This window comes from Equus asinus, chromosome 4 (assembly GCF_041296235.1).
Source record: "Equus asinus isolate D_3611 breed Donkey chromosome 4, EquAss-T2T_v2, whole genome shotgun sequence".
Lineage (NCBI taxonomy): Eukaryota > Metazoa > Chordata > Mammalia > Perissodactyla > Equidae > Equus > Equus asinus.
In genome coordinates this window covers 120,580,544-120,603,640 of record NC_091793.1, presented here as the reverse complement: position 1 = coordinate 120,603,640, position 23,097 = coordinate 120,580,544, and the positions used below count along the sequence as shown (strand labels likewise).

General features: G+C 34.3%; 1 protein-coding gene across 4 annotated transcripts in view; it reads left to right on the top strand.

Moving 5' to 3' along the window:
- NCKAP1 (NCK associated protein 1) overlaps positions 1-23,097 on the top strand; it is a 96,001-nt gene that overhangs the window by 34,290 nt on the left and 38,614 nt on the right. For all 4 annotated transcript variants that reach the window (XM_044768606.2, XM_070508219.1, XM_070508218.1 and 1 more), the window contains 10 exons: positions 3,816-3,953; positions 4,736-4,784; positions 6,285-6,441; positions 9,192-9,248; positions 11,079-11,175; positions 11,542-11,648; positions 12,380-12,512; positions 15,109-15,190; positions 16,826-16,884; positions 21,613-21,758. In XM_044768606.2, coding sequence (XP_044624541.1) covers positions 3,816-3,953; positions 4,736-4,784; positions 6,285-6,441; positions 9,192-9,248; positions 11,079-11,175; positions 11,542-11,648; positions 12,380-12,512; positions 15,109-15,190; positions 16,826-16,884; positions 21,613-21,758 — 1,025 coding nt within the window. The remainder of the gene's footprint in view (positions 1-3,815; positions 3,954-4,735; positions 4,785-6,284; positions 6,442-9,191; positions 9,249-11,078; positions 11,176-11,541; positions 11,649-12,379; positions 12,513-15,108; positions 15,191-16,825; positions 16,885-21,612; positions 21,759-23,097) is intronic.

Sequence of the window (23,097 nt, the reverse complement as noted above, 5' to 3'; positions counted from 1 at the left end):
ACATTTTTTAGTTGTGGATCCTTCTTCTTCTTCTTCTTTTTTTTTTTTTGAGGAAGATTAGCCCTGAGCTAAGATCTGCCAATCCTCTTTTTGCTGAGGAAGACTGGCCCTGAGCTAATATCTGCGCCCATCTTCCTCCACCTCATGTGGGACGCCCGCCACAGCATGGCTTGCCAAGCAGTGCCATGTCCGCACCCGGGATCCTAACCGGCGAACCCCCGGCTACCAAAGCAGAACGTGTACACTCAACTGCTGCACCACTGGGCTGGCCCCAAAGAGCTGGTTTTTAGATGGGCTTTAATATGTTTATGAGATAGCTTAAGGATGGATACTAGAGTGATAAACTTCTTTTAGAAAAAAAATTATAATGGTATATGAGTAATAGCTATGCATGGTTTTATCTAATTGTGAACCAGAGAACTAGTTGATTAGATTCTGAATTGTGTGTAGAGACTCAGGAATATTTTGATTCATTATAGTTTCTAGATTCAGTATAGAGTATAGAGGTAGTGAAGTTTAGTATTTTAGAATGTTTACTCTCATACCATACCAGACTGCCTGGGTTCCAATCCCAACTCTGCCAGTTACTAACTGTATAATATCTGGAAAGTTACTTAGCCAACTTCACTGGACCTCAGTTTTCTTATCTGTAAAAAGTGGAGTAGTAATCGTACCTACCTCAAATGACTGTTATGAGGACTAAATGAGTTACTTCATAAAACTAGTTACATAACGTGATAAATTTTAGCTGTATTATTATAATAGAGCCTCAGCATTTTTTTCTTTTGTTGCTGAGGAAGATTCAACCTGAGCTAACATCCACTGCCAATCTTCCTCTTTTTTTATGTGAACCACCACCACAGCATGGCCACTGACAGTTGAGTGATGTAAGTACGTGCCTGGGAACCAAACCCAGGCTGCTGAAGGGGCACGTGCTGAACTTAACCACTAGTCCACCAGGGCTGGCACTTATATTATATAGCCTCTTAATGAGAAAAAAAATCATAGTTTTATGGAAATAATTTGGAATGTCTGTCTTTTATAATATATTAAAAAATACTTCTTAATGAAATAATTTTGGTTCTAAGGAGTCTTGCCATTACGGCTTCTCTGTGGTAGGGCTAATTTAAAGAACCATAGTTCCTAAGCACATCAAGGAAATTTATAGGTTTCTCGTACATCCTCATTATTTATAGATAAGGAAATAGAGTGTTGGAGAAGTGACATGACAAAGTAAGCCATTTGGCAGCATAGTGGCAAAACCAGAGCTAAAGCCCAGGATATTAGAATCTTGGTCCATTGTTCTCTTTGAATAATGAGAATTAGACTTTTCAATAATACACTGTTTTGTATGAATCTGTACTTCTTTTCATATACAGTTAACACCAAGAATTTTCCTTCAGTTTTCTTATTCCCATGACAATTTTGAAGATGCATTTCCATTTTAGTTCTTTGCATAACTGTATTATACCCACAGATATATGGATTTAATGTCTTGGAATTAGTTGAGTCGTTACTTTGAAAGAGGCTGGTGGATGACGACATTTTTGAAGTGAACATCAGCATTGTGGGTGGAAGTATCAAGGTTTCTCAGCGCACTGGCCATGCCCTGGCTGGGCCCTGCCTCCCGGGTTGCGGGTTGCGGGTTGCGGCCGTGCTGCTTCCTCGTCTGCAGCTCTCTGCCCTCCTCCTCTCTTTCTCTCTCTCTGGGTCCATTTCTGACTTCGCCGATCACGTATGGCTTTGTTTGTATTTAGCCACTTCAAATTTGGTCCTTTCCCCACTTAGGTGATGATTATTTCCTTAAAGGCTGTTGGATCTTTTTAAGTTTTCCACAGCCATTAGCATATCCAAGACTATTAATAATTACTTGAGGAGAACTGTCCATTTGTCCAGTTATTTCCTAGTCTTAGTTTTTTCAATGTTCCATGATATCTCAGAGTTCTGATAGAAAAGCTGTACTGTACTTTCTAGGATTTCTGAAACATTCAGAATCATTTGGTAGAGTGTAATAAAAATGTAGATTCTTGGGTTCTACTCCCAGAGGTTCTGGGTCACTAAGGTTCAGGTGGAGCCCTGGATTCTGTGTTCTGAACAAACTACCCTGGCAGTTTATGTGCAGCCAGATTAAAGAATCACTCTGTACAGAATTTTTAGGAAGCAAGGATGAATAGCAAAAGATGGTTCAAAGCAAGCAAGAAGCAGATGAAATAAAACATTAAATGCCTTGATGATAAAGATATAATTAACAGTCTTTGACATCAGTTTCAAAAGAATCTTTTCGGACGCTATAACTCCTCAGTTGAGGGAAACAATAGAAAGAATAAACAAATGGGACTTCATCCGACTAAAGAGCTTCTTCAAGGCAAGGGAAAACAGGATTGAAACAAAAAAACAGCTCACTAATTGGGAAAAAATATTTACAAGCCACTTATCCGACAAAGGGTTAATCTCCATAATATACAAAGAACTCACACTGCTTAACAACAAAAAAACAAACAACCCGATCAAAAAATGGGCAGAGGACATGAACAGACATTTCTCAAAAGAAGATATGAATATGGCCAATAGACACATGAAAAGATGTTCATCATCGCTAATCATCAGGGAAATGCAAATCAAAACTACACTAAGATATCACCTTACACCCGTTAGATTGGCAAAAACATCCAAAACCAAGAGCGACAAATGTTGGAGAGGTTGTGGAGAAAAAGGAACCCTCATACACTGTTGGTGGGAATGCATACTGGTACAGCCACTATGGAAAACAGTATGGAGATTTCTCAAAAAGTTAAAAATAGAAATACCCTATGACCCAGCCATCCCATTACTGGGTATCTATCCTGAGAACCTGATATCAGAAATCTCAAGAATCCGTTGCACCCCTATGTTCATCGCAGCATTATTTACAATAGCCAAGACGTGGAACCAGCCTACATGCCCAGAAACTGATGATTGGATAAAGAAGATGTGGTATATATACACAATGGAATACTACTCAGCCATAAAAAAAGACAAAATTGGCCCATTCACAACAACGTGGATGGACCTCGAGGGTATTATGTTAAGCGAAATAAGCCAGTCAGAGAAAGACAAACTCTATATGACTCCAGTCATAGGTGGAAGTTAGTATATTGATAAGGAGATCAGATCGGTGGTTACCAGGGAAAAGGGGGGGTTGGGGGAGGGCACAAAGGGGGAAGTGGTGTACCCACAACATGACTAACAAAAATGTACAACTGAAATCTCACAAGGTTGTAATCTATCATAACATTAATAAAAAAAAAAAAAAGATGTAATTAACAGACCAAATGGCAAATAGATGTTAAGTAGTTTGTTAAGATAAAGTACAGTGGATTATTTTTATAAGACACTCTTTGGAGAGATCTGAAACGTGTTGAGCTCTGTTAACACTTAGTCATATAACCGTAATGTGTTTCTTTCAGTGAGACCTATTAAAGTAAAAAATGATGTGCACGAAAGGATGATGCCAGGCGCTCTACCCCTCTTGAAATAAAGATCCCAACATTGCTAAACATTTTAACCTTTAAGAAAGTAACATGATTTCCTGAGCTAAACTCTTGCCCAGGAGTATAGAATCTATGTAGCTTTCATGAAATTAAAAAAAATAAAAAATCTAGAGGAGAGTAGCTGGGACCCACCTCATCATGTATTATATGGAGCACAGTTGTAGTTAGGCTCTGTTGTTTTACGATGGTTCAGTTAGAAGTGCACAACAGTTTTAGCTGGAATTTAAATGAAAAAAGAAAAAAACATTTTTATTCCTCAACTTTCTTTTTTCCTATTTTAATTAGTCTCTTTCAGATGCACTAATCTCTCTTCAGATGGTGTATCCTCGAAGAAATCTTTCAGCTGACCAATGGAGAAATGCCCAGTTACTGAGTCTCATCAGTGCACCCAGCACAATGCTTAATCCTGCACAGTCTGACACTGTATGGTTCCATTTTTCCCTTTTTTGAATGAAAATAGTGAAGTTGATTTTTTGAAAAATATCAGTTAAGCAGTGCTGTTGCAGTTTTTCTTCCAGTTAGTATTAACCTGTCAGTGAAGTTTATTGTAAAATGTTGAGTAGTTAAGTTATACTGTTTAGTTTTTTATTTCTAGATTCTGATGCTAAGTTAATACAGTTAGTAGTATGAGTATTTTCTCTTAAAGTTTGTTTTGTTCTCTTATGGTAGAAAATTTGGAAGATGCAGAAAATTATAAAGAAGAAAACAAGAATCACCTCAAATCTTACAAACTAGAGAAAATTATTATATTCTGTTATATTCCTTTCAGTCTTTGTATATGAACATAGGTGTTATGCATATGGAGAACACACACATAATTACTGATTTGGGTGAGACAGTGAGCATCAATGTACCTAAATCTTTTTTAACTTGACTGAAAGTTTATCCTTGGGAATGCTGCAAACTCTGAAATAGACTTGGGGAATTTGGAAGTTGTCGTTTACCAAATTGAGGACAATTTGGCAACAGTATTTTTAAAGAGAGGTTTCAGGGTGTGTAAACATGAAAGGGGCACAGCTCTCAACTGATGGACTGCAAGTTTAAATACAGGTTATAAAGCTTTTGTCCATCTTTTCAAATTTGTTGTGGTATTTGAGCCAAGAATTGAGGAGTAAGAATTCTCAGGAGGAAGAGGAGAGTGACTTAATATGGAATTTTTTTTTAGATTTTCTCCAAACCACAAATTTATATTTTCTCTTTTTAAGATGCCTTGTGAATATCTCTCTTTGGATGCAATGGAAAAATGGATTATTTGTAAGTAAAATCGGTTAGTTTTGTGATTACTCCTCAGGTTGTAAGTGTTAGAGAAAAGTAACAGGTAACACGTATTACTTCTGTGCCAAGCCTTCTGTGTGCAGTATCTCATTCAGGCCTCTCCTTGACCCTGTCTGGGTAGGTAGTCTTTTTTATAAATGAGGATCTGGAGCTTAGTCCACGCAGCTAGTAAGTGACAAAGACAAGGTAAGAACTCAGGCTAACTGCAGAGCTTATGGTCTGCATTATATTGCCTCTCAACATAGCCATCAAAACTAAGTTTTTGTTTTGTTTTTAATGATTTTTTTAACTATTGCATTTATTCAGTTAAAGGTTTTGGTTTTAATTTACTTGAGCATGTATAATAAATGACTCGTATGTTTGGCAGTTTGTTAGGTACATGGGGTATAAAATTACTAGTTTCTCTTCCTAAGAAGTTCACAAACTATGGAGGAAATAGACACCAGGGACACACAGATGTGACACAGAATGAGAATTGCTACAATATAATTCCTTCTACCACCCCCAGATCCACTGGCAGGGGGAATACTTTTGAGCAGTTTGTGTTTTTTAGTTCTTGTAGTTCTTTTTTCTGGATTTATTAACCTTTAGATACTATTTGTTGATTTTTTATTATAGTGTTTCTTAAACTATGGTGAAGGACCAGTTTTTCTTTTTGAGTGTTGTTTGGATTGATACTTTTATAAAATACAGTGGAAATGAAATAGTAGAATTACCACAAATAAAGAGGGCCAGGGAGGACATCAACAAACATATTCAGGATTACACATTTGTGTGGAATTTCCAAATTAGATAACAAAAGGTCAAAGAGATTTTTGAATTCATATAATAGCAACATAATACATTGAACGGATTTGGACTTTAACAGTAATTATTTGAGGCTAAGTCTAGCTCTAATACTTTATTAGTATATCTTTAGGCGAGTCGTTGAACCTTCATTTCTTGAACTGTAAAAGAAGGATACCACTTATTCCATCTACTGCACAGGATGATCATGTGAGAATATATGTGAAAAGACTTATTTAGTAACCTATAAGTTGCTATGAAAATGCAAGATGGTATTTCATTTCTTCTAGTAATTTAGAAAAGTAGATTAGCTTTACTTTTCAGTTATTTTAACAGCTGTAATGATTATCATGTTATCTGTTAATTAGTAACTTCTGGTCTCTGGCTTAAAATATTTTATAAATATTTCTGAAAATGTCTTTTACTCACTTATTAAAATGACTTCCTTCACAACCCAGAAGCAGTATTTTTTTCCTTTTTTGTCAGTGTGGATTCAAAGAACTGATTTTGCAGAGTACAGAAAATTATTATTGAAAAAAGAGAAATATTGTTGCCATCTTACATGTATACGTCACTTAAAAGCCTCAATTTAGTGATTGTGTTTATATTTCTGTATTTTTGAAAAGCTACCCTATAACGGAAATAGCTTTGGAATACTTTCATATTTGTATTTACTTTTCTTTTTATTTAAAGTTGGCTTTATTTTGTGCCATGGGATCCTAAATACTGATGCAACAGCACTGAACCTTTGGAAGCTAGCTCTTCAAAGTAGCTCTTGCCTCTCTCTCTTTCGGGATGAAGTTTTCCACATTCACAAAGCTGCAGAAGACTTATTTGTAAACATACGAGGGTATGGCATTTTCACTTATTCTGTCCTTTTTGGAGAGAGTAGTGAGTGGATTATCTATTGAAGTTTTGGGCTAGAGAAGGGTCATATCATGCAAGAAGACATAGCTAGTACCATCTTACGGGTCCAGCAAGTTGGTTTTACATCCTAGTGTGGTAGTAATTATCTTTTTTACAGGTAACTTCACAGATTAAAAAATCTAGTGTTCCTGCCCTTTTGAAACTTGTATTCCAGGAGAAAGAAGATATGTACTCTTTTGCAAATCGTAATATGGTTTTAGACATAAATGTTACTAAAAACACCATACATTTTAGAGTTTTGAAATTTTTAGAAGTGCTATTTTAGAATACACTGTGTTCGTGAAAGTATGTGACTCAATCAAAAATACTTCATTAAATGAATTATAATAATTAGAGAAGTCAGACCAATGGTATATAGAAAATCATTTTTCCTTATAATAAGAAGATATTGCAGGTGACTAATTTATCTTCATTCTCTGTAAAGCAGATAATTCTCAGAAATTTGTTTCCTTTGAAATTTTTAATGCCTGCATTTCTTTCCACCTGAGGTTCTGTAGCCAGTATGTAGAAGCCAAGTTGGGTTCAGACTTAGTAACAATTAGGAAATCTTTTGAAATTGGGAGCATCCAAAATATCCTGGGATCCCCTGTACCTGAAAGTGTTGAATAATTATGTTGGGCTTGTTAGCTTCAGATAGAAATGGAATGTACCTACATTTATTTCATATCTAATTCAGTAATGTCCTACTGAAATTGAGATAAAATAAAGCATCTCTTAGTTATTAAAAAAAATAAAGATGTGTCTGCACTAATAATTTAAGCCAGTATACTGCCTCAAATTTTAGTGTGCATAAGAATTACCCTGGGTTGCGAATTAAAATCTAGGTTCCTGGGCATTACCCCTCACCTTCTATATCTGTATCTTGGAAAGGTTAAAGGAGTTTACCCTTCCCCCCACTAATTTATTGAGGCAAATTTACAGACAGAAAAATCCATAAATTTTGGGTGTACAGCTCAGTGACTTTGCATATGAATACTCAAGGTGACCGCTTAGATCAAGGTATAGAACACTTTCATTATCCCCAGAAATTTCTCCTATGCCTCTTTCTGGTCAGTACTGTCACCCCTGGTCCCCCTCCCCCAAGCCACTTTCTCAGGTGACCACTGTTCTGATTTCTCTCACCAAAGGTGATTCTGAGATTCTCATGAGGATAGTCTCTTAGTCATAACATGAGAAACAGTGCTCTAGGTACTTTTCATCTCTTATTTGGCTTTCATTTTAGACGGTGGAGTACCTGGAAATATTCTATGTCATGTGGGCTCTCTCATTTTCTAATTGATTCAGATTGAAAATCATGAAACTTGTATGATGTCTTAGCATATTGACAACCTCTCTGTGGAATAATCGTATTTAAATATATGTAAACATTTAGAATCAGGTAGTCTGTGCATATTACATGAGCTTATGTATGGTACAAGTAAGTTTAATGGCACCATGAAACCAACTTTTTTTTGTTATGCCTTTTTTTTTTTTTTTGCTGAGGAAGATTCCCCCTGAGCTGACATCTGTTGCTGATCTTTCTCTTTTTGCTTAAAGAAGATTCGACCTGAGCTAACATCTGTGCCAGTCTTCCTCTGTTTTGTATGTGGGTCGCTGCCATAGTGTGGCCACTGGCAAGTGGTATAGGTCTGTGCCCAGGAACCTAACCCTGGCCACTCAAGCAGAGCATTACTGAACTCAACCACTAGTCCATGGGGCTGACCCCCTGTTATGCTTTTTTAATGCTAAACTTATCATTCAAAAATCTCTGTATTTAAAGTTGAGAAGTTTTAATTTTTTATTAAATTGTGAGTGATCAATTGAATTTAAAATATGAATTATCATAGTAGTTAAAAATCAAAACATCAGTATAAAAGCTCCTTAATTATAAAGGTCAGTGATTACAGAATTAGTATACTATTTTGGATGTTTGCTCAGAGAACACGTAAATCTTAGAGTCCTTAATTTAGGAGTCGATAGTATTTCTTTAGCATTTTAGGAATTTTGAGGTTTTGTCTCTAGTATTCATGAAACTAACATAGTTATTAGTACTTATTTTTTAGATGCCACCTTTAAATTGTTTGATATTGGTGTTCTCTTTCTTTTCATTAAATGTTTTTTTAATTTGAAAAATAAGTGTTTTTTAAAAAAATGGTAGGTAAAAATCACCCATAATTCTGTTCCTTAAAATAATTTAAAATAGTCAAATGCTTTCTTGCTCCAGTTTTCTCCACCACAAAACCCCTATCCCCAAATAGTCACTAGTGTTAATCACTAGTAAATGTCCTTTCAGATCTTATTAATGCTTATGAGATGGCATAAAAAGTCAGAAGTAATAGCCTTGTCAGCACTTTAGATTTTTGGAAATCACTGTTAGTTACATTGGAAGTATAGTTTAATGTCTCTATTGTGGATTAAAGAAATATATTTAATAAAATAATCTGCTTTGTGAAGTTCAATTTTATTGTTGGATTTGATATAGTAAGAGATACTTTTCCAGGAAGATTTGGGTACTTAAAGTGGTAGGAAAGGATGTAGGTAAGTTTCTTCCATCCATTTCCAGTTTGAGAACCAGTTTTTATTGTTGATAATAAGTCATTTTTAATTGACTTTTGGTATTTGATTGACTTATTTTTGCTGTTATTGATCAAATTAAGATTAACATGGTTCCATTTCTTTTTTTTTTGCACATAGCTATAATAAGCGTATTAATGACATAAGAGAATGCAAAGAGGCAGCTGTGTCACATGCGTAAGTAGTTTTGTCTTATCTATAGTACTTTTAATCAAGAAGAATTCCTTTCTTAAAGTGTTATTTGTTGAAGTAAATGCAAATTAATGATGTGCAAGGTGTGGTAATTGAAGTAGGGGACTTTCAATCAATGAAAATAAGTATATAATCTCAGTATCTAGTAATCTTGGAGTTAGTACAGACAAGTGTTAAATATTTTCGAAGTGTTGATAAAAACGCTTAAGGAAGTATCATACAAAGGAGTTCTATTTTAGATAGCGTTCATGTTTCTTACTGCTACTGTGGTCCCCTGCTAGTACTTTGCAGATTCTGATTATTTTTGTACTACTTCATGAAAATTGACATATCTTCACACTCTTCCAAATGGGATTTACTTTATAAATTATGTTAATCCCACACCTCTCCCAAATTTTAGCAAATATATTTGATTAATAAATAGATAAATTAGAAATTAGTGTATTTAAGATCTTTGAACTTTTGAATTTTCTTATGAAATAATTATAATTTGATATTTCATTTTAATTGGTATGTATATGGTATACTTGTGTAGAATATTTTCTCCAATGAGCCTAGGTAATGCAGTGACAACCTTATCTGATCCATCAGTATTTCTATAAAGCAGAGAGAACACAAGCGCTGTTATCGTAGATGAAAATATAAACTACAAGAAGTTTTAGAATTTAGGTTTAGGCTGTAGCATGGATATTGGGAATTAAAACTGTCTTTTTTCATTGCTGTCTGTGCTGTATCATTTTCTCATGTATTTTTTTTTCTCTTGAATGAAGTGCTTATATTTCTAAAAAATCGTTCTCTGATACAGAGAACATACTTTGGAATGTGTTAGAATTCCTTTCCTGACCTACACAAATGCATATGATTATCAATCACTTCTTCATAAGATAGACCCTATTGTGGGTATATAGCTATCTTTTATGAAGTTTTAAAAGTAACACATTTTTATTCCCTTTATTATATAAAATAATTATAAATAGTAAGAACTTGTAATTGCTTGTAAATTTCTTATACTTGGTTTTTTGTCATATGCATTGTGTATGTGTGTATGGCCATTTATTTTTTGCACCTATTAAATTTTAAAACTTTCTTGGAGCAGTGTATATTTTGCATAGTATGAGGAGTTGGAATACTTAGAACATTCTGTAATTTTTTTCCCCATGGTAATATGTGAGACTAAGTTCTTTTTAATTTCCATTTTATTTTAAAAATACGTGGGATTTTTAAATATTAAGGTTATTCTTTCCTTGCCTCATCGTTCTGTTTTTGACAAGACTGCCAAATAGATCTCATCCCAGTATGTTTATTGAATATAGCTCTTGTTTAGTCAGTTTTGTGTATTTAATAGGAATATATTTAATAAACAAGGGTATGGATAATCAGATATTTATTAAATTATATTTAGTGATTTCTATGTGGAGGGGACAAAAATTTATATAGTAGGACAGTGCTTGCTTTCAAGGATTTCGCAGTTTGGTTTATAAAGTGCTAGGCTATATGATACTAAAATTGTAGAAGTTATTCAGAAATAGACATCTGGATGTTGAGAAATGCTTCTTGATGGATTGGTCTTAAAATTTGGGTAGGATTTTGATAGGTGGAGAATAACAGAATAAACACAGTCACAAAAGCAGCACAACAAAGGCAAGGGTAAATGTAAGATTGGCAAGTTGTTTAATGACAAACACAGAGATGACACTTCTCAGGGCTTCTGCTTTCTAAGAAAACTTTGCAAGTTGAGCCTGAAATGATGTTCTTTAATTGCCAATAGTAATTTCGGTAGAAACGGATAAACTGTAATGGTGTCTTTTCCTATAGTGGTTCAATGCACAGAGAAAGACGCAAGTTTTTAAGGTCTGCACTGAAAGAATTGGCTACTGTCCTGTCTGATCAACCTGGCTTGCTAGGTCCCAAGGTAATTGATTTAATTATTTCAACTACAAGTGTGCCATATTAAACTTGAAAAACAATTTCTTACCTCTGAGTGAGGTTTTACTAAAGTTGGAGTGAGGGACTATATAAAAGGGTTTTATATTTAGCTGAGAGTGATTTTGCTGACTTGACACTCGTCCATCACACTTCCTGCATTTTCCTTGCTTCTTATGTGCATGTTTTCCTTCATACATATTTCCAAGTTCTCTTCTGTCCTCTCATTTCTGTCTTTTGAACTTGATGTTATCACTTCTTGCCAATGACTTTTCACTTGGAGAAAGATTATGAATAGGTTTTCTTTTTCTTAATCTTTGCATGAGAGTAAGCAATGTTATTTTTTTTTAATTAGGCACTTTTTGTTTTTATGGCATTATCCTTTGCCCGTGATGAAATTATCTGGCTACTTCGTCATGCAGATAACATGCCAAAGAAGAGTGCAGATGACTTTATAGATAAGTAAGTTAGCAATATTTAAAATGTATTTTGACTTATGGGCTATGGAATTTGGGGACTTTGAAGTAAAATTATTTTGAAAAGCTTTTTTTTGGGCTTTTCATGTTTGTCATAATAGAGGAATATTTGTAATCTATCATTAGATGATATGAATTAGAATGCAAAGTCAACTTTAGCTTAAAATGAGGGCTTTTAATATTTTCTCTCCAGTACCCTAGGTTGTCATAAAGTTCTTATTTCTTTCCTTGTATACCCAGTAATATTTCCATTGGAATTCACTTTTCAAAATGATATACCACACAATTTAAATAAGAATCCTAACAGTAGAGTTGCAACCGAGTGTGTCATTTGAAATGTCTTTCTTTCATTTTAGTCCACAGTCCCTCAATAGGAGTTAAATAAATGAAGCAGAGAAATAAGAGCATACAGGGAAATCTTGTTTCTTTCTAATCCTATTTCATTTGTGATTTTTTTAAATGATGAATTTGAGATGTTCTAATTTTATTTTCATTTGGATTTTCCTCTATCAGCTTTTTAGTCTTAGCTTTCTTTTTTCTTTCCGTGATTTCTTTATTCATATGAAATAATTTTAAAAGAAAGTAATCAACATTAAATATTTGACAGTGCTTTTTCTAAGAGAAAAACTTCTTGTAGTAATATCAAAGTCATTTCGTATTTTCCTTGATAGCAATGGACTTATTTTTTGAAATATGTTTCTTGAATTTTTAAAAAAGGCACATTGCTGAATTGATATTTTACATGGAAGAGCTTAGAGCACATGTCAGGAAATATGGGCCTGTGATGCAGAGGTATTACGTGCAGTACCTGTCTGGCTTTGATGCCGTTGTCCTCAATGAACTTGTGCAGGTAAAAACTCTCTCATGTTCTTCTCCCTTCCCTCCTTTCTAGTAACTGATTTGTTTGCTCAGTAAGCATTTATAAAATATAATCTTGCCCCAAGTGGCAGAGATACAAACAGAGATAAATTATGGCCATGTCTTGTCAAGGGGATCATCTTCTAGAGGGGAAAAAACATTTTGTTGTAGTCCCGTGTGGTAGGTGTTAGGCTTACGTGTGGACGAAGCTCAGAGTGAACACAATGCAGGGAATAATTCTTTGTCTTGGGGGTGGGGGTACAGTAAACAAATTATAGAGGGCCTTAGTCATAAATCACTTTTACTAGTTAGAAAGATCACCCGGGCTCAGTGTGGACAGTGGATTGCTGCAGGCCAAGGGCGGAGGCAGAGATCAGAATTACTGCGGTGGGCTGCTGAGAGCCTGGGAGAGCCTGAACTTGGACAGAGGCTGTGGAGATAAGAAAGAGATGATGGAGACATTATAATTGACAATTAAGTATTAGAGGAAAATAGAAGATAAATCTTTTTGCAAGTGTGTCAGAGATTGGCCAGTAAAAGAAAAATTTATCTACATGTCCTCATTTAATGTCTTAATTTTATTTTCAATTTGGATATTCATCTTTGGAGTTTTAGTCTTAGCATTTTTTTTTTACTTTCCATAATGTCTTTGTTCAGTCTTTTTCATCTTAATGTAAATTTATTTTATTTTTACGCCAAATAAACTGAGTGTAAGGACAATAGTATGTTATTTGCTTCATTTTATAAAATCACAGATGTCTAAAAACTAGTGTAAAGGAAGAACAGCACAAATTTTCTTTATGTTAAGACTACTATAAAACTGCTGGTTTTCCAGAGAAACAACATACTTTGAAATTGTAATTTCTTTCAAACCTACCTAAAAATACAAACATGGATAGAAAAATTGTTCATGTAATTGTTTACCTTGAGTTATATACAGCTTATAGGTGACTATCCTAAACTAGTTTATTTCTCCTTTTATCCACTAGATGGAGCTCAGATGCTTCTTTTCTAGAATGTCCATTAAAAAAGGGGATAGAAAAGCTGATTTTATCCCTAGAGTGTTATTGCTTTGCTGTAATTTTATTTGAACAGTTACTGCATAACCAGATAAATCAGAGGCTGTCGGGCTATCACAGTTTAAAAAGTAAACCAGACTGCTGGTTTCATGTCATTTGCTGTGGCTAGTTGGATATTTAGTAATAAATTTTACAGATTTAAGTTATGATGTTAAAATTTTATGTCACTCTATATCTTTTGGTATTTTTTTAAATACAAGCTGGATTTTAACAACGTTGAGAGAATTTCTTATTTTTTCTGAAATTATAGTAATAGTTGTAGCAGCAATAATAATACTAATATTAATGATTGGCAAACTTATTGATAGTATAATTTATACTATAATTTATAATTATACTATAAACTATACTATAATTTATAATATACGACAACTCTGAGGTTAGGTATAGTTATCATTATTTGTTGAAGAAAAAAGACCTTATGTAATTTGATCAGCATCACATAGTTCATAAGTAGTAGAGCCAGTATTTGGACTCACATCTTAACTCCAACACCTGAGCTTTTCACCTCCCTCTTCTGTTGTAAAGTATACTCATGGTGTTTTTAACCATTTGCTAGGACTTAAAATTAGAAGTAAGATTAACCTATTAATATAGTTCATTGTAATAGGGGTTACATTTATTTATTTATTTATAAAATACACATAACATAAAAGTTGCCATTTTAATCATTCTTAAGTGTACAGTATAGTGACATTATGTACATTTACATTATTGTGTAGGTCTTAATGTTTTGAAAATTATGCAGTTTGTAAGCTAAGCATCTATGTTTTAAAAAATTTATTATTTAACATCCACTTCAGATGTATTCAAATATTCATTTTTTTGGCCAGTTTGAGAGGGATTTTTTTGGTCCTAATTTTGTTGAGGTGTAATTTACATACAATAAAAATCACCCATTTTTGGTATGCAGTTTGAAGTTTTGCAGCTCTGTACATTCATGTAACCACCATCACAGTCAAGACAGAACGTTTCCAGCACTTAAAAATTTTCTGTGCATCTTTGTAGTTGATTCCCTCTTTTAGACCCCTCAAAACCATCCATCTAGTTTTTGTCACTTTTTGTCTTTTAAAAAAATTTTCAGGGGCTGGCCCCATGCCGTAGTGGTTAAATTTGGCACGCTGTGCTTCAGTGGCCCAGGCTTCATGGATTTGGATCCTCGGCATGGGCCTACACCACTTGTCAGCCATGTTGTGGTGGCAACCCATATGCAAAATAGAGGAAGATTGGCATAGATGTTATCTTAGGGTGACCCTTCCTCAGCAAAAAAATTCGTATAAAGGGAAGCATACACTGTGTAATCTTTTGTTTTCGATTTACTTCAATTAGCATAATATTTTTGAGATTCATCCATGTTATTGTGTGTATCAGCATCTCACTCCTGTTTATTGCTGAAAAATATTCCATAGTATGGATATACCAGTTTGTTTATCCATTCAGCAGTTGATGGACCACCTATGAGTTGTTTCCCAACTAGGCGTTTTTAACCTTACTATTTTTTTTTTCCAGAATCTTTCGGTTTGCCCTGAAGATGAGTCGATCATCATGTCCTCTTTTGTCAACACTATGACTTCCCTGAGTGTAAAACAAGGTAATGAGTCTTTTAAATAAAAGCATAATGTTTTGTAATTAGGTTTTCAAATTTGACTGTTAAGAAGAGGATTTAACAATTCATTTTTATAGAATCATTTATCTTAATTTTGGGCATGTTTAATCTCTTCTCTTTTGTCTTAACTTTTGACTCTCTGAAGCAAAAGTTTCCAAAGTGAATGTGTGATGATGTTTATAAAAATCATAAGAATTATAGCATGAAATTTCTTAGTATCCAGCAGGAGGAAAAGGGACATTTTTATTTAAAAAAGAAGGGAAAAAAAAAACAGTATCTCATATCATAACAAAGGGTATAGTTGGTCCAAGCATTACATATGACAATAATGGATACCATTGGTAAAATATTTAATTTGTGCCAGGCACTTTATGTAATTACTCTCTTTTATCTGCATCATTTTTAAAAAGCTATTATTACTTTTATTTGTCAGATTTGGAAACTTAAGGCTTGAGACTTAACCTCTCAGTTATTTAAAATGATTTGTCCAAGCTCTAAGAGGTATTAATACTAGAATAGGAATTTAAGTTCAGGTCTGTCAGTCTCAAAAGTTGATGTCCTATACTTGAATGCCTCTCCATTACTTGAAGACTCCATTTCAATAGATTGATAGTGATGTTTTAGTTTTATAATCTTTAAGTAAAAGCTATCAGAAACCTTGAAAATTTCTGAGTAATGAATATATTCATTTTAGTTTAATCAATCTTTATGGTTATCATGCTGAAGTAGTGAAACTACTATAAACTTCCCTGGTGATGTTTTGTTTATATAGAGTTATTTTGTGAAACTTCAGTGTGCTATCCAAAGTTTCTATTCACAGGGTTCCTCAAGCTCCTTCAAATTGACATGTAAGCAAACTGAGAATTAGGAGAGAAGTCTATGTTTTACACTTCTCTTAGCATAACTGCCTCCTTTATCACCATCTTTCTAGGATTTGAGAATTATTTTACCCATTTACTTTAATTACTTTAATAGTCTTAGCTATTAAATTTTTTTTTAAGTTGTAGTATAATACACATAACATGAAGTTTATTCTCTTACCATTTTTGAGTGTATAGTTCAGTACACTCAAAAGTATTTTCACACAGTTGTGCTGCCAATCTCCAGAACTTTTTCATCTCACAAAGCTGAAATTCTATAGCTATTAAATAACAACTCCCCATTTTCCTTTCCTCCCAGCCCCTGGCATTCACCATTCTGCTTTCTGTTTCTATGTGTTCGACTACTCTAGATATGTCTTATAAGTGGAATCATAAGTTTTTGCCTTTTTGTCACTGACTTATCTCACTTAGCATAGTGTCTTCAGGGTTCATCCATGTTCTAGCATGTGTCAGAATTTCCTTCCTTTTTAAGGCTGAAGAATGTACCATTGTGTACACACACTACATTTTGTTTATGCATTCATCTGTTGATGGATGTTTGAGTTGCTTCCCCCTTTTGGCTGTTGTCAGTAACAGTGCTGTGAACATAGGTGTACAAATATCTCTTCAAGACCCTGCTTTCACTTCTATTGTATGTATGCCCAGAAGTGGGATTGTCTTAGCACTTAAATTTTAAAATGTGATTATAGGTTTGTGAAGACATTAATTTGCTTTGTAATCTTTTTTTCTGTCGTCCTAGTTGAAGATGGGGAAGTATTTGATTTCAGAGGAATGAGATTAGATTGGTTTAGATTACAGGTAAGAATAACTTAATAGTTTTCATTGTCATTCTGGTTTGTTATTGACTACCTTAGTAAGCATGAAAACATTACTTAATGTGAAGAAATATTCATTGTTGTATACCTATTGAAAAAACTTCTTTTGTGTAACTACTGTATTCTTTATCTTGTAGAGTAAATTTTTTTTGAGATTATAATTGACATAACATTATTAATTTCAGTTATACGACAAAATGATTCAATATACATATGTATTGTGAAGTGATCACCAGAATAAGTCTAGCTAATATCATCACCACACAGTTACAAATTTTATTTTTTCTTATGACAACTTTTGATTTATTCTCTTAGCAACTTTCAAATATAAATACAGTATTATTAACTATAATCAACATGCTGTACATTACATCCCTGGGACTTCAATTGGAAGTTTGTACCTTTTGACCACCTTCACCCATTTTACCCACCTCCCACTACTGCTTCCTGCCTCTGGCAATCACCAATTTGTTGTCTGTATTTATAAGTTTAGTTTTTTGTTTGTTTGGTTTTGTGTGTCTGTTTTTTTTTCAGATTCATGTATAAATGAAATCATATGTTATTTGTCTTTGTCTGAATTATTTCACTTAGCATAAATTTGCTCTCAAGATCCATCCTTATTGTTGAAAATGACAGGGTTTCCTTTTGATTTTTCAAGGCTGAATAATATTCTATTGTATACATCTACCACAACTTCTTATCAATTCATCCCTTGATGGACACTTAGGTTGTTTCCATGTCTTGGCTGTTGTAAATAATGCCGCAGTGAACGTGGGGGTGCAGATATCGTTTTGAGTTAGTGTTTTTGTTTTCTTTGGATAAATACCCAGAATTGGAATTACTGGATCATATGGTATTTCTATTTTTAATTTTTTGAGGAACGTCCATACTGTTTTCCATAGTGGCTGCACTCATTTGCATTCCCACCAGCAGTGCACTGGGTTCCCTTTTCTCCACATCCTCTCCAACACTTGTTATTCTTATGTTTCTGATAATAGCCATTCTAACAGGTGTAAGTTGATTATCTCATTGTGATTTCGATTGCATTTTCCTGATAATGAGTAATGTTGAGCACCTTTTCATGTACCTTTTGGCTATCTGTATTTTTTTTGGGAAAAATATCTATTCACATCCTTTGCTCATTTTTTAATCGAAGTTTTTGCTTTTTTGCTATTAAGTTGTATATAGAAGAAACATTTTGTATTAGTTGTTAAACTTGGATAAATATATTTCTAACTTATGCCAATATAAAAGGATTTTTGAATAAAGTACATTATTATAATTTTAAAATATCCAGATATTTAAATCCCAATATCTTGATTATCCTAATTCAAATATTTAATTCTAAAGTGAAAGCACAAAATGTTTTTTGACAAGACATTTATAATCTAGAACCAATTGATAGAAATTTTAGGCTTGTGGGCCATATAGTCTTTTATGACTACCCATCTCTGCCATTGTAGCATGAGAGCAGCTGTAGACAATACATAAACAAATGGGCATAACTGTGTTCCGGTAAAACTTTATTTATGAAAACAAGCAGCCAGCTCGTAGGCCATAGTTTAACATCCCCTGATCTAGTGCCAAAAGCTTCATTTTCCTGAAATGCAGAAATAAATGATATTAGACTTTTAAAGTTTTCATTTAATATATAACTCTCACACAAATAGTTTTTAAGGGCTTTTAAAATTCAAGCCTAAAATCTTTGTATATACTGTAAATTTAATGATAGAATTTAATTTGCCCGTTAAATAGTTCTAGTAATTATGATAAAGCTGTCACCCAGTGTTTAAATAACTGCATATTTTAAAAATAGGTATATTCTAAAATTATAGTAGTATGTTCTCATTATAAAAAGTCAAAGTATCCAGAGTATAAAGTCAAAGTTTACACTTTTCCCAATCTCATTCCCTAGAAGTATTCACTTTTTATAACTGGGCTATATTCTTTTAGGGGTTCAAACATGTAAATGGGATTATACTATATACTGTTTTGCAACTTAAAAAAATAAAAATTTTTTTTAATTAAAAAGTGAAACTGAGCCAGCCATGATGGCTTAGTAGTTAAAGTTTGGCATGCTCCGCTTTGGCAGTCTGGGTTCAGTTTCCAGGTGCAGAACCACACCACTCATTGGTCAGTGGCCATGCTGTAGCAGCAGCTCACATAAAAAAAAGAGGAAGATTGGCAACAGATGTTAGCTCAGGGCAAATCTTCCTTAGCAAAAAAAAAGTGGAACTATAAGCAGTATGTAGTTTGTGTAAGAGACCTTTAGAAGAATACACTCTCAGGAAGTACTCCTAAGCAGCAAATACTTTTCAGGTAGTCTTCTTAGTTCCCTGAGTTGCTTTTGCTTTTCTTAGGTTCTTTCCTTCTGACCTCAAAATACATAGACACTTTTCTCTCTCTTGTTCTGTGTTCTACAGCAACATAGTTTTAGAGATGAAGATTTTATAAATTAGGTCACAGTTTTAAGTAACTTGACTGAGGTTGCAGAGCTGATTGAGATCAGGGAAGAATTCTTGAAATACCACCATCCACAATTTTTTTTTCCTTTGGTGAGGAAGATTCTCTCTGAGCTAACATCTGTTGCCAATCCTGCTCTTTTTTTGCTTGGACTGTTTTGGTCTCCTGCCTTCAGTTTGTGGGAGTGCCTAAACCAATATTTGAGTTCAGAGAATTTTAGAGATTTAGATGGATTTCAAATTTACCCTTACTAAATACTTCCAGGATTATTAAACTTACTCATTCAAAGGATTCATTTGAGAATTTTAGCTTTGTTCAGTCATATGGCAGAATATAAAGCATTTGCATGAGCATTGAGAATGTAGAACTAATATATCCCTGGGTGAGATTTTTTATTTTTATAAGATATTTTTGAGAATATCACCTGCTGTCTGTCAGATACTTTCACGAAGTCTGTACTTGCTTGAATGAGATTCCTAGGGCTGCCATAACAAAGTACCACAAGCTGTGTGGCTTAAACAACAGAAACTTATTGTCTCACAGTTCTGGAGGCTAGAAGTCCAAAATCAAGGTGTCACCTGAGTTGGTTCCTTCTGAGGGCTGTGAGGTAGAATCTGTTCCATGCCTTTTCCCCAGCTTCTAGCGATTTGCTGGCAGTCTTTGGTGTTCTTAGCTTATAGACAAATCACTCTAATTGCATTCTCCCTGTCTCTCTTCACGTAGTCTTCCTTGTGTGTGTCTCTGTCCAAATTTCTCCTTTTTATAAGGACACCAGTCATACTGGACCTCATTTTACTTTGATTACCTGTGTAAAGACCCTGTTTACAAATAAGGTCATAGTCTGAGGTATTGAGGACTGTGACTTCAACATATCTTTTTGGGGGACACTTTCAACCCATACTGTTGTTCTTAACCATGATTGGGACATACAGTCACTTGGCCCCTTTCTACTGCATAATAGACTTTTATTTTCTGGTGACAGTAGGACAAAGCATACCAAGGAAGGAAAGAATGGGACATACAGGTAATCCAGAGAAGTCTGGGCTAGGAAAAGAGGGCAAAAGTGCAAGGTGGGAAGCAATGTCCAGAATCTAGGAGGTTTGCATAGATGATGAAGAGCAGGTCAACAGGGAAGTTTCCAAGCCTACAGACTTCCAGACCATAGGTTACAAGAGACAAAATATTGAGAGCAATATTATATAATCTGTAGAAGAGTACGGATCCTGTTTTGAGGATTTTATAAATTTGGCTATGGAGACAAGGCATAAAAGATATGAAAAATTAAATATCAGTTGAAAATCTAAAAGATCAAGTTAAAAGATGCCACTGACAGTATGATTATCAGTTACTTACAGTATTCTCAGAAGGGAGAAAGCCTTTTCCCAAGTTGGAATTGCTGGTAGTGGCTTTATAGAGAAAGCAACATTTTACCTGGACATTGAACGACGGGTAGAATTTGAATAGGAAAATAGCCTACACAGGAAAAGGGCAAACAGTGAGGCAAGGGCAAGTAAAGTGAGTTTTTAGTATAAAGTATTACTACAAGAAGGAGCAAATCTTCACAAGAGATACAAATGATCTGACTTTGATCATATCCATATCTCTCTCCCTCTCTCTCTCCCTCTCCCTCCCTCCCCCCCCCCCCCCGACCTAACATCTGTGCCAGTCTTCCTCTGTTTTGTATCTGGGATGCCACCTTAGCATGGCCTCATGAGCAATGTGTACGTCCTTGCCTGGGATCCAAACCCATGAACCCCAGCTCACCGAAGCGAAGTGCACAAACTTTGTCCCTACGCTACTGGGCCAGCCCGACTATCCACTTTTTAATGATTCAGTATAATCTAACACTCCCTGAATCAACATGTGCAATACTTACTTTCATCTAATTGTTTCCTAGGTACCTGTTCTCTCAAACTAGTTTGAAAACTTCTTTTGGGAGGGTCAACATAACAGTTGATGGTTTTATAATTTTGATATTGTAACTTCACTTCCTTTGGGATTCGTGATGGATAACTCATATATTCTATTTTATGGACAGTAGTATTTCAATTTATTTTTTTAAAGAAATTCTTGATGGGAATTTCAAGTTTGGGTCACTATAGACAATTTTTAAAAGGTGATGTTACTGATACAGTGTCACAGTAAACTTTATATGTTTTCAGTAGCAGGTATTTTTTCCTGTAGAATGACGAGGCTGAAGTCACTGGTCTCTGCCTGAACTGCTTTTCTTTCTGTCGCGCTTCTACAGGCCTATACCAGTGTCTCCAAGGCTTCACTTAGCCTTGGTGACCACAGAGAACTTGGAAAGATGATGAATACAATAATTTTTCATACAAAAATGGTAGATTCTTTGGTGGAAATGTTGGTGGAAACATCAGATCTCTCTATATTTTGGTATGTTGTAATTTTCTTTAAATCAGAATTCTAAATTTTTAGTATTCAAAGATATGTTTCTTGATTGCTTTTATGTTACTGTAGTCCTTAACCCAGTTCAAGAATTGACTCTTAAGAATAAAGGGAATAGTGGACAACTTGCCAACAAAAAGAAGTTTAACAAATTGAGATTTTATGTTTTATTTTTTAATTCTCTGTCAGAACAACTCTTACTTATGTGAATTTATTTTTTACACCTTTTTTGAAGAGGTGAAATACACTCACTTCAGACTGCCTTAGGACGCTTTTTTGCATGATTAGGCTGAGGGGAAAGAAGTGTGGATCAAGACCAAATAGAACAAATGTTGGAAATTAAATACCAAGTAATGTCACTCTGCAATATTAAATTAGACGTTAATATGATGATGTGGTGACTGCTCTCTCCATTGTGCCCCACTCACTTTTGCTTTTATCCTGCCCTCTTTTCTTTATACTTAGTAGTTTATAACTTTTCCCCCTCACCTTCTCCCCACATAATGTGGTCCTTGAAGGAAGATCCTGTTTCTGTTTCCTTAGTGTCTAACATAGTAAGTACTTAATGTTTGAATGAATAAGTGAACTTGATTTTGATCAGATTAATAAACAGTGGAGCCAGGATTCAAATTCAAGTATTCTGGCTCCAAAGCTGTACAATATCAACTCTATTTCTGCTCCTTGGCCTTTTCTCCTTTAGGGAAGCTGATCAGAATAACCTAGTATGTCCCCTTATTTCTAAAACTCTGAGATAATCTCAGTGGATAGTGTTAGTTTCCGTCTACTGAATAGAGATCATTATGAAAAGCTTCTCATTGCTTTTATTTTGGAAAATAACCCAATCCACACTGATTTTGGCAGTTTGTTTTAGGATGGCTTTAGTTAGCAGTATTGCAGAACAAATCCGAATCACCAGGCAGGGCAAGCATAAGGGATCTCTTAAAGGAATTTATGAAACACAACACATGACATGTCAAATTTGCAGGAATTTTAAAGATTATTTGAAACCCTATACTGTTCTCTGACCCAGAGGCTACCTTGGAAAGACAAAGGAACATTATATGGTTAGATATTTTTGAGCTACAGAAAGGTTCCTATTGTGATAGAAGGATACAGCAATTAGAAAGTCCTCTTCCTTTTCTTGGAAATAAAAGCAGTTTGAGTAATGTTTAAAATTTGCAATTTTCGGTCATATTTAATTAATTTTTATCCATATTTTCTCATAGCCACCTTCTTATTTTGTCTGCAAAATTCTGTTTGTCTTATTATTCCAAGATGTACTATATTTTATTGCCTCACATTATTTTAGATTTAATCTCTCTTAAGT